The sequence below is a fragment of the Hemiscyllium ocellatum genome, chromosome 1 (genome assembly GCF_020745735.1).
Source record: "Hemiscyllium ocellatum isolate sHemOce1 chromosome 1, sHemOce1.pat.X.cur, whole genome shotgun sequence".
NCBI classification, from domain to species: domain Eukaryota; kingdom Metazoa; phylum Chordata; class Chondrichthyes; order Orectolobiformes; family Hemiscylliidae; genus Hemiscyllium; species Hemiscyllium ocellatum.
The window spans coordinates 78,087,627-78,099,761 of NC_083401.1; the positions used below are offsets into that span (position 1 = coordinate 78,087,627).

Consider the following 12,135-nt stretch of genomic DNA (forward strand, 5'->3'; position numbering starts at 1 on the left):
TCATTTCCCCTCCCCCCACCTTGTCTCAGTCGGTTCCCTCAACTCAGCACCGCCCTCCTAACCTGCAATCCTCTTCCTGACCTCTCCGCCCCCACCCCACTCCGGCCTATCACCCTCACCTTGACCTCCTTCCACCTATCCCACCTCCATCGCCCCTCCCCCTAGTCCCTCCTCCCTACCTTTTATCTTAGCCTGCTTGGCTCTCTCTCTCCTATTCCTGATGAAGGGCTTATGCTCGAAACGTCGAATTCTCTATTCCTGAGATGCTGCCTAACCTGCTGTGCTTTGACCAGCAACACATTTGCAGTTCTTGTATGAGATTCACTTTCCTCTTGACTTTTTGGTTTTATTTTTCTAGAGATTTTCCTGGTAAGTCAATGTAAGATTAAGAACGATTGGTTCTAATATATTTTTGTCAGGGTTGGGGTCAGTACTTGTCTGCCTGGTCAGCGAGTTGTTTCAGGTGGAACGTTTAAGTGTCTTAGTCTTTCAGCAGCACGCTACACTCGGTTGTAGGTGTGGGATAAGTCTTCAAAGAGTCTTTCTGGAAATTGGCCTCAGTATTTGGGATCACAGGTAGGACCTGCTTGGAGTAGTTGTAGCCTTTGCAAAAACTTTTGGGCTGTGGTCATTTTAGCAGGATCTTCAGTTAGTGCAAATAGGGCAATGGGGTAATGCTGGGTCACCCAGTGGCTTTCTAGCTGGATAATGGTTCTTACAAAGTACCTTTTGATTTAATTCTTGTGCCAACGATATTGGCAAACAGCTCTGGTAGCTACTTGCTGATGTTGTACAAGAACCTGGTTGCTGTTAGTGTGCTGTCCATTTCTTTGTAAGTAAGGATTTGCGTTCTGTTCATATGCAACAAGCTTTAGAGACTACATCAGGACTTCCCTGATCAGGGCACAGATTAGACCATGTTCATGAAAGTTATCTGTGAACTTGCAAGGGCATGAGAGAAATCTTTTCTTTTGTTTAAAACTATGCCTTGATGATTTAAGCATATTCTTCATGGGTTTCTTTTATCGTTAATTTTACACTTTTAAAAATTACATATTACTATAAAATTAGGCTTTGGGAACAATTATTAGTTGAAAATGACAAAACCGTACAAACTTTGAGACTGAGCTCCTGCCTATTTCCTTTCACCACCCTTTCCCAAAAGGAAAACAAATTGAGCATTTTAAAGTTGTGATCCATATTTGGGCAAATTTATGGTATACCACACCCACAGTTGCACAGCTTTGCAGACTTGCAGGAAGTGACCAGGATGAAAGGAAATTATTGTGCTGAAGGCTTTAAGATAACTTTGGCTTTTCAACGGTGCAAATTCTGATATTGCGATCATTGGTTATGTTTCTCATACTTTTTGCTTTTCACTTAGCTGAGTATTAGGATACTATTTAATTGTTCAACTGCCAAAGATGATGCATAAATTAAACTGAACTTGTAAAAGAAAGTATTCTTTCTCTGTGCTGCATCTAGCATATGATATGTGTGGCTAGTTTGCTGGGTTCAGGTTAACCTGTCTGTGATATCGCCTGTATTAGCACAAAGTCTGTGGACCTTTTGCTACTTCATGTCCACAGCTAGAAGTTCTGTTCTTTTCTTTTGATTAATAGGTTAGATTGAACAAATGTAATTGTGGTAGTTAAGTTTCTGTCGTCTTTCCCCCCGCCCAAAATACCTAGCAATTCTCTGGAGTGTAGATATTCTTTGCAAACAGACTGACAATATGCATTTTGTTTCCGAGAAGTACGCAATTGCAAGATTGGGGTGAAATTAGATCTCACTTCAATAGTTTTCCCAACAGTGGTGTTTAAGTGTCAAAGATTCAACAGTTTCGACTACTTTGTCGAGTTGTGTTGTGACTGAATCAGCTGTCACTAGTTTTTTCTAACATTGCTTTTGAGCCTCCTTTCATATGAACTAGAAGGTGCAATGTAGTAGGAACAGTTTTGTCCAGGCCAATGCCAGCCTAGCAGCATAAAAGTAGTTTCTTCTATGCAATATTCCTTGGCCATACAGCACAAATTGCTACATTGGTACTGCCTGGGTTATCACATTCCCTTCCTTTTTTAAAAAAAAGGATGAAAACACTGGATTATTAGTTTGAGTATTCATTACATTCTACAACCAAGTAGGACCCCACATTAACTTGTATAATGCCTTGTTTGTGCTGAAATGGAGCAAATGTCTTTGAAGTGGCACCGTGTCTGAATCAACATTTATTGAAAGCATTTGTCTGGCTTTGCTTGTATATTAGTGCATGCATTTAAAAGAAGCCCATTGGATTTCTTAAAAGATGGAATAGGAGTTTACTAATGTAGGTTGAGCCTATTTCTGAAGTTTGATTCCACCACCATGAGGAGCTCGGGTTGCATCTCTCTCTCTCTCGCGCTCCCACCCTCTCTCCCTCCCATCGGAACAATGAAAAGTTTTATTTTCTAAATCAAAAAATGCAACCATCCGAAAAACATTTTGGATTTCTTTGAAGGATGCTAGTTTAATAGGTACTTTCTGGTTGAAAGCACCAGCTAAATTACAAATCAATAAATGTTCTGGGAAGCACATTAACATGTTTAGTTGCAAAGCTGTTGGAACTACTACTTTGTAGACTTTAGGAAATCGTTATTAAAAGTCGCACATGTGAAAATTGCAGAAAATTTTCAAAATAAGTCAAAAGCAACTTGCACTATCAGTACAACAACACCAAATTAATCTCTTGCATCAGCCCAAGACACTTCCTGTTTATCAAGAAGCCAGTTAAGACTTTGAGCTAATACATCTGTTGGATCAAAAATGCTTTTCTGGTGACAGTGGGGTCAGGAGACAGAGATAAGTGCTTAAACTCTGATAATTGAATTAGACATTTTTATACTAAACATAACACTTTGAATTCGGTGAACATTCGTTACAATACAGTAACAAAATGAATTGATTTTATCTTCAAAAGAAATTTAATCATTAGAGTAGTGGGGCTGGAGATCCCAGAAAATTGTAAAAATGCAAACATTTCTAGTCTGTCTTGACCTAAAAAATGAAAGAAATCTGAGTCAAAGACTTTCATCTGTGAATGAAACATTTTATTGTTTTAATTGGTTTCATTTTTTCTAAGTAAAAGAATCAGGGATAGAAACGTTTAAATTCCCTACTGGGTCAATACTGTGGTTGATTTATTAATACATAATTTTGTGAAACTAGATTACAACTTTGTTTTCTTCATATAAATTGTTCCTGACTTGGGTAATTCAAAGTTTTTCTTGAATTTGTTCAAAATTTCTGTGCTAACCCTTGCACCACAAAAATGTAGTTAAAATATTTTTAAGTGGAGCAAATGACATGTTTCACAATGTTTTGTTGAACTTGGTGCATATAATCTTTTGACAATTTGTCTTTGTGTAATTTTGTTTTAAGTAATAGGACTGTAGAGTTGAAAATAGGAGTTTGCTGGTATACAGGGGGAAAAAAAGCTGAACCTGTACCCATATTATAAGAATAGGTGTGTCTGACAGTTCTAAGCAAAAATGTAAGTGTTCTATATATTATTACTTGTGACTGAAACACGTCCCAATTATGATTTTTAAAAAATAATCAACCTGCATGTAATTCAGGTTTTAAGATTTTTCTGGTCCTCATGCCTCTCTTTAGGCAAATATATCACAGGCCAATCTGCACTTATGTAGTTGGAGCTGCTCTTATGCAGGCTGGTGCTCAAAAGCTACACAGAAGCTTGGCACCAACTAGGGCAAAGCCAATCGATTGAATCTGACATTGTATCCACTCTTTCCACCACCAAGCTCAGTAGCAGTGTCTACTATCTATGAGACGGACTGCAGAAATTTGTCAAAGGTTGTTTGCATCTTCCAAAGTCATGGCCCATCTAGAAGGATGGGGGCAGCCGATGCATGTGAACACCACCACCTGCAAGTTTCCCTCCAAGTCACTCTCACTATCCTGACTTGGGAATATATTGCCATTCTTTTGCTGTCACTGGATAAAAAACCTCTGGAGTGTTCTCCCTAATGATATTGAAGGTCTGCCTGCAGCACATTGGTTCAAGAAGGCAGCTCACCACCACCTTCTTGAGGGCAACAAGGGGCTGGCAATAAAAATGCTGGTCAACCAGTGACCTCTACGTCCCACAAGAAAATTCTTCTAAAAGATCAGATAGAACTATTTGGCTTACCAGGTTGCGTGATTTATTTTAAAATGTGGCTTTCAAAGCTCCTTGGAATATTGCTACTCAAAATGAGTAGTTGATACCCTGAATGGTCTTTTTGTATGAAGCCATCCAACTTACCTAATGTCCAATTCTCTAATTTTTTTTTGTGTAAATACCATTATATTTTATAACCTTTTGCTTTGGTTAGAAGCAGTTGTTCATATAATTTGCAACTTCTCACCAGTTTGCACTTATTTCATTTGTGTCATAAGTGTATGATTGCTTCCATTCCTGATGAAGGGCTCTGGCCCGAAATGTCGAATTTCCTGTTCCTTGGATGCTGCCTGACCTGCTGTGCTTTAACCAGCAACACATTTTCAGCTGCTTCCAAATAAAGTTAGGGCTGGAATTTGGCTTGCATCATTCTGAAAATGTGTTCTAGCATTGCAGTTCAACCTCTTGAGTTGATAATTATTGGCTCAATGAATCTTCAGATTTCTCAATATTTTCCCTAATTGAATTGGCTCCAACTCCTTTTCCATCTCCGAGGTGCTGTTATCAGCATGCATTTCCAGTAAATTGTAATGCAAAATGGTTTGCACTTGAGGGGAAGAATTGCGCTAATTGCACAGAGCAGAAATTTCCCGTGGCAGTAAAACTTGGCTGTTGTCTTAGAAATGCTTTCTTAAATACCTTCTTTCTGAAGATGGCATCAGTACGTTGTTTATCTTTTTCAGTGCTGCAACTGTTATGATAAATGGAGCTTATGTCACTTTTATTAAGAACATTCCAATGCATTTAAATTTACAAGGTGTTCAGATTAGTCAACCCTCTTAAGTTTCTTAATTTAACTGTATTTACTTTTATTCATTGTCACTGGGTTAAAATCCTAAAATCTCCAACATAAGGTAACTTCACTGCTACCTTCGCTGGTAATTGGGGATGGAAAAGAACTGTCTGTCTTATCAAAACAATCTTGTGACCAAATACTTTTTAGAAAATTAAAGTGGTGTGGAATCATGCGAAGTAGGTAGTATCCTATACAAGAAATGCAATTTTGGAAGTCAAATGTGTGCTCCCTATAATTTTAGACTAATTAGGTAGGAAGCTGTAGAGAGCGTGCCACATTTGAGGAATTCTGCAACCAATTGATATTGGTATTTGTAGGTGTATATTGCAAACTGTTCAGTCTTTTAGCTTTGTCAAGGACAGATTGTCATAAATCCATATAGCATCTGCAAATTTTGAAGGAATACACACCCGGTTTTTCTTACAAGTCATTGTAGAAGATACTTCTAAGAGTATAGTGAAAGATATCAATCTATCAAATATCAAACAACAGTGTGACTATTTAATAGCTTTATAAACCAATCCTCATTCTTGAGATATTGGCATACTGCTGAGAGAACTTTGTCCTTGTTTTGGAAGCTAATTTTAAATTTCAGAATTAATAGGTAAATTTGTTCCAGTGACGTTAGAGAACATTAGAACATTAGCACAGCACAGGAATGGGCCCTTCAGTCCATGATGTTGTGCCGAACATGATGCCAACTTAAACTAATCCCCTCTGCCTTTGGTCCAAATCCCTCCATTCCTTGTGTATTCATATGAAGTACAATGCTCCAGTTAAATGAAGATGACTAGTCATGTTAAGAGTATCAATGAAATCTTCTACAATTTTGACAAAACTGATGTGTTACCAAAACTGAGAAAATTTGAATTAAATTTCATTGTCAAGTATACACAAGTACAGGGATACAGGAGGCTCTTAAGAGCCCAATTTGTTTATGGGCAAGATATTGGCATGGATAGAGGATTGGCTGACTGGCAGAATGTGGAAATAAAGGGGCCTTACTCAGGCACATGGTGACTTCTAGAGTTCCGCCACACTCCGTTTTGTGAGCATTATTCATTAATGATCTGGACGAGGAACTGAGGGCATTGTCACTGTGTTTGCAGAAGACACAAAGATAGGTGGAGGGACAATATTGAAAAATGGGGAGGTTGCAGAAGGACTTGGGACAGTCTATGAGATTGGGAAAAGAAGTGGCAGATGAATACACTGTGGGCAAGTCTGAGTTTATGCACTTTGGTAGAAAGTACTGTGTCTCTATTCTTCCTAAATGGTAAGGGCTTCAGAAATCTGAAACTCAAAAGGGTTTGGAAGTACTAGTTTAAGATTCTATAAAGGTTAAAATGCAAGTTAAATTGGCAGTTAAGGCAAATGCAGTGTTAGCATTGATTTCAAGAGGGCTGAAAATGTGTTGCTGGTTAAAGCGCAGTAGGTCAGGCAGCATCCAAGGAACAGGAAATTCGATGTTTCGGGCACAAAACCTTCATCAGGATGAAGGGCTTGTGCCCGAAACGTCGAATTTCCTGTTCCTTGGATGCTGCCTGACCTGCTGCGCTTTAACCAGCAACACATTTTCAGCTCTGATCTCCAGCATCTGCAGACCTCACTTTTTACTTGATTTCAAGAGGGCTAAAGTTATGAGAGCAGAGTACTGCTGAGGCCGCATAAGGCTATGGTCAGATTGCATTTGGAATATTGTGGTCAGTTTTGAGCCCTGTATCTAAGGATGTATACATGCTGGTGTTGGAGTGGGTCCGGGGATGTTTACAAGAATGATTCTGGGGATGAAGAGCTTGTATAAGGAGTGGTTCAGGATTGTGGGTCTCTAATAGATATAGCTTAGAAGGATAAGAGGATATCTGATTGATTCTGACAAATATAGAAAGGTCTGGATAGAGTGGATGTGGAGAAACTCTTTCAACTAGTAGGAACAACTAGAATCTAAGGACACAGTCTTAGAGGGACAATTGTTTAGACAACAAATGTGGAATTTCTTCAGCCAGAGGGTCATTATTCTGTGGAACTTATTTGCTGCCATAGGCTATGGAGGCCAAGTCATTGAGTGTATTTTGGACAAATAGGCTCTTGATTAGTAGAGATCGAGGGTGGTGCATATATAGAACAAGCTGCCAGAGGAACTGGTAGAGGTGAGTAAAATTACATTTTTAATTGACTTTTCTTTCTTCACCTTTTGAGGTGATCAACTTCAGGGTGTCTGAGGTAAGATTTCTTCCTGGCGGTGGCAATGGAGGGAGATGATTGCAGCATGGAGGAAAAAGTGAGAGCAAGCCCAGCGCAGAGGAGACTGGTCAGTCTGGGGTGATGGTGAGCGTATGGAGACAGTGAGCCTAATATGGGAGAGAATGAGCCCAGCGTGGCATTGATAGAGGCCCCCCAGCTTTTATGGTCATGGCAAGAGCAGGCAGCCCAAGGTCTCCCAGCATCTGTGATGGCAGCAAGCTCCGTGTGGAGAAAATCAAACCCTTCTGGGGAGTGCAAGCCCAGGATGGCTAAGTTCTTAAGGACTGTAAAGCTGAACATTTTTATTTTTTATTTTTCTCCTTTTGTAGCTAAGATGGTGCTCATTATGGTAGTCATCATTTGGAGATGCTGGTGTTAGACTGTACTAAGTTTAAAAATCTCACAACACCAGATTATTGTCCTGTAAGTTTATTTGGAAGCCCTAGTTTCCAGAGCGCCTTCACGTGGTTGTGGAGTATAAGATCGTAGGACACAGAATTTATTGTAAAAGTTTAAAGTGCGATGTAACTGAAATTATATATTGAAAAAGACCTTTTAGAATGAACCAGTTGGTTTTAGTTCTTTCATTTATAAATCACAGAACTTTTTTAAAAGTTACATTCTCAAGCTAACTTTAACGATTAGGTGTCATGTCAGCCTGGGTAATGCATTGAAGGTGTGAGGTGTCCTGTGTGAGACTGTCTATCTGTGCCATGATGTTCGAACTGATTCTAATCTAAAAAAGGGATTTACAAAATCTTACTTGGATTCATGCACTTTTTGAGCAAAGTAAAATGTAATTCTGCAAGTACAAATTCACCTCACAAATGTGTGTGGGGAGGGGGTGTGGTTATGAGTATCTGAGGTGTGTGCATGTGCATGCACGCACATAGGTTTGTGGGGTCAATTTGTACTTGCAGAATTACATTTTACTTTGCTCAAAAGCTGCATGAATCCATGTAAGATTCCGTAAATCCGTTTTTAAAAATTAGAATCAGTCTGAATGTTCTCACACAGGGCACCTCACACCTTCAATGCATTATCTGGGCTGACATGACACCACTTGTTAAAGCTCACTTGAGAATGTAACTTTAAAAAAAGTTTTGCGATTTATACATGAAAGAACTGAAACCAACATGTTCATTCTAAAAGGTGAGAGACTTGACAAACAATCCAGGTTTGTTTCAACATATTATGTTAGTTGCTTCACACTAAACGTTTGTTTATAAATTGTCTTAGGATCTTATACTCCACAATCACCTGATGAAGGGACAGCGCTCTGAAAGCAACTGCTTCCAGATAGACCTGATGCTTCATAATGGTGACACTGTATACTTTTCACTGTACTTCGGTATCCATGTATTGGAATACACCTGACACTATCAACTCTTAATTGTACCACTTCTACCATTTTGCATCAAAAAGGAGAAGATTCATAATTGTTGAATGCTAATAAGTATTGGAATAAAGCACATGGTTACAGATCGTGAAGGTACAGTGGTGATGCTGGTAGAAGGATGAAAGACTATTGAGATTGGATTTGCATAATGCTTCAAAAGTTGTGGCTAACTAATGATTTACTGCACAAATCCTGTTCTTACTTTTTAATCTGTTTCATGTAGGGCATCTTTGAATGATTTAAGTAACCTGAATTTGCTGTAAAGGTAATAGCATTTTTATATGGTATAGTATTCACTTTTGTATGGTATAGTCAGAGTATCACTATCAATAATATGTAATCAATATGGACATGGTGTCCAGAGGTTTTTCTTGTTTGTGATTTATGTGCAGTTCAAATGTTCATGTTTAAATATCCTTATGTCACTTTCCTTCTGAATGGGGGAACACTGTCCAGGTATGGTTCCGTGGAAATCCAGCCCAGCACTTACTGTTATCTGTAAACTTTAATCTGTCCTTTGTGATTCACTGCATTGTGAGCAAGAACCGAAGTGTCTTTTCCCCTATTGAGCCTGGAACACTAGCCAATTGAAGTAATTTAACTCTTGTCCTGGCTGAGGCCAATAATGTTTCATGCTCTTCATGCAGAATCCTTGTTACTGTAACACAAGAACTCCTTGGGAGATATAGATATGGAACCCATGCTGTCGACATTCTACACTGTACTTCAGCTATTAGCCAATTGAGCCATAGTTGTGCGCTCATCAGAACTCAGCAATTCTTTTGAAGCCTTCTGTACTGTTGCATTTCTCCTGCCTTACTGATATTCTGTGGGAGTAACAGTGCAACACCCATCCTAAGAATGCATTTGTTGCCATTGAACTCCATTCTGTTAATCTTAAAACAGTTTTGGCAACAGAAGCGAATAATGAAATATCATAATAGTCTGCCCAGAGTAGGAAATATATTCCATATACAAGATTATTCTTCTCCCCTTCTCTGTTGGTAGACAGATCATTGTTACAGCTTGGTGAATAGTTAGCAAAGTGCAAATGATTTATTATTGACGTGGCAAGGAGTCTGTGCTTGTATTATTAATATTTAGTAATATACTTGATCCAGTTAAGGATTTATGAAATAGCACTCTAGAATTTCATTGTTTGGCAAGAAACAAAGGTGGGAAAATCTTGTTATTGATGCATTTTGTAAATATTTGGTTAAAAGTTAACAGCCAACCTTTTTCATTATAGCAATGTTGCACTACTATAACAAAAACTTTTTTTGTGCCTCTTGGCATAAGGTAAAAAGAAATTGAGGCTATGTAATTGGATAATGAAGTGTACTTCTGGTCTACCGAAAGCATAACGTTCCACTGAAGCAATTGTGTTCATTCTGAATAAAGCACAGCTTCTGTCCCCAGTTTTGGTTATCCTATATTTGCCGTTGCCTGATGCTCTTGGATTGTAAAATAACTGGACTTTCAATAACTGATCTTTTGGTCAGTGCACTCATTCAATTAGGTATTAATCTTGTATCTCCCCATCCGTAACAGGACAAAGAGCCCATGTAGGCATTTATAATTTTACAGTAGCACTGTGAAGAGTTTGATCAAATACTTTTTATTATTTATGTATCAGTTGCTTTCATTTTACCTCTCCATATTTGTATTTAACTGATTTATTTTGAATTTAAAAGTTATTGACTGACTTTGACTGCAGCTGAAGCATTGCTTTCAGACATTTTTTGTTTTTTCAGACATTCTGATAATTCTGTCTTATGGCAGTTTTAGACTCCAGAACCACTCATTTGCACTGTTACTCCCACAGAATATATCAGTAAGGCAGGAGAAATGCAACAGTAAAGAATGCTTCAAAAGAATTGCTGAGTTCTGATGAGCGCACAATTATGTCATAGAAGCATGTGTGATACTTTTATAAACCCACCGCACCCTTTGGATTTGCTGTTGTTGAAACTGTGAAAGTTGGCTCATGGGATGGGAGACGAACCATGTCTAGGTGAAGGAAAATGAACTAACACAAATGCCATGATAGTATTATCTTTAAAAACAGTGAATAATCTTTGTTTGATATTTCCTTTTCATATCTTTTTTCCAGTCGTGACCTTGAAAATAAGGAGACACTCAGGGGCTTACCAAAAATGGATGACCGTCCAGAGGAGCGTATGATCAGGGAAAAGCTGAAGGTGACGTGCATGCCAGCTTGGAAACATGAATGGCTAGAAAGAAGGAACAGGCGAGGACCTGTCGTAAGTACAACTAGGAATCCCCTTAAAAATATGTTCTGGGCTGAAGTCTGTATCTTGAGCTTATGACGTATACAAATGCCCACTTTTATAAAAGTTCTTGCATACTTATAAGCGCAAAAGTGCAAGTGGTAACGCTGAGTGTACCTTGAGACTTGGCTTGAGGCGAGAATTATTTCTGACAGACTTGCTTACACTCAACTGTAATGTGGGAGTGTCTGGTATTTACTTCTGAGGGATAGACTTATTCAGCAGAAATAGTTGAAGATGCTGAAGTTTGCCAGTGTTACAGTAGAGATATTAAATGCCTTGTGATCTGGGATATAGCAGGAGGCAGCAACTGCAATTTGGCAGAACTCAGGTCAAGTATGAACTCTGGCTCATGTTATTTAGGAGAAAACCCTGTGTCTAGCAGCACTGATTTGAGATTTTAGAATTGCAAACATTAAAAGTAGTGTTTCTGAGTGGTTCTTGAATGCATAACTGTATGTCATTGCTCTTTTGCTCTTTCTGTCTCACAGAAATTGAGATTTGTACCTCAGGTGCAGTTCATAAGTTTTTCAAACCATGAGCAGCCAACTATGGGAAGGCTAATTTAATAGTATTAGTGCATCCTGAGGAAGTTAGTACTTGCACATACTTAGATTGCTTTTTTTTTGTTCTAATCAACTTCTTCAGAAACATTATTACACACCACCTGGAGCAGATGGGACGTGAATCAGGCCTCCTGGTGTGGGAATTATTTTACTGATGAAGGGGCATGCCATAATGCACTAAGTGCGTATCTTGGAGGGCTCATCCGGCAAGGCCATATGGGTAGAACTTGGGAATAGGAAAAGTATAGTCGCTATGATGAGGTTGTACTATAGACCCCTCTGTGTAAATTACCAAAAGCTACTGGAGTTTTTCAGTATCACACATCCCAGTAGCCAATGGCAATTAGAGAAAGAAATATCTAAGTAGTTCATGATGTAAAAACAATAGGGTTATTGTAGTGTATGATTTTAACTCCCCTCCCCCCAATACTGAACTGGGGCTCCCTTATTTCTACGGGCTTAGATGGGACAGAATTTGTTAGGTGCATTCAGGACTTTATTAAAAATAGTTTGCAGTTAGTCTGATTAGAGAAGGAGTCATATCAGGAATGAGCCTGTCTGAGTGATTGAGGTTTCAGTGAGGGTGCATTTTGGGAATAGTGATCTTAGTTCCTTTAGTT

The 12,135-nt window shown here is 38.7% G+C and overlaps 1 protein-coding gene across 2 annotated transcripts in view; it reads left to right on the forward strand.

Moving 5' to 3' along the window:
* map3k1 (mitogen-activated protein kinase kinase kinase 1, E3 ubiquitin protein ligase) overlaps positions 1–12,135 on the forward strand; it is a 126,367-nt gene that overhangs the window by 37,648 nt on the left and 76,584 nt on the right. For both annotated transcript variants that reach the window (XM_060823370.1, XM_060823395.1), the window contains exon 2: positions 10,772–10,922. In XM_060823370.1, the coding sequence (XP_060679353.1) occupies positions 10,772–10,922 (151 nt within the window). The remainder of the gene's footprint in view (positions 1–10,771; positions 10,923–12,135) is intronic.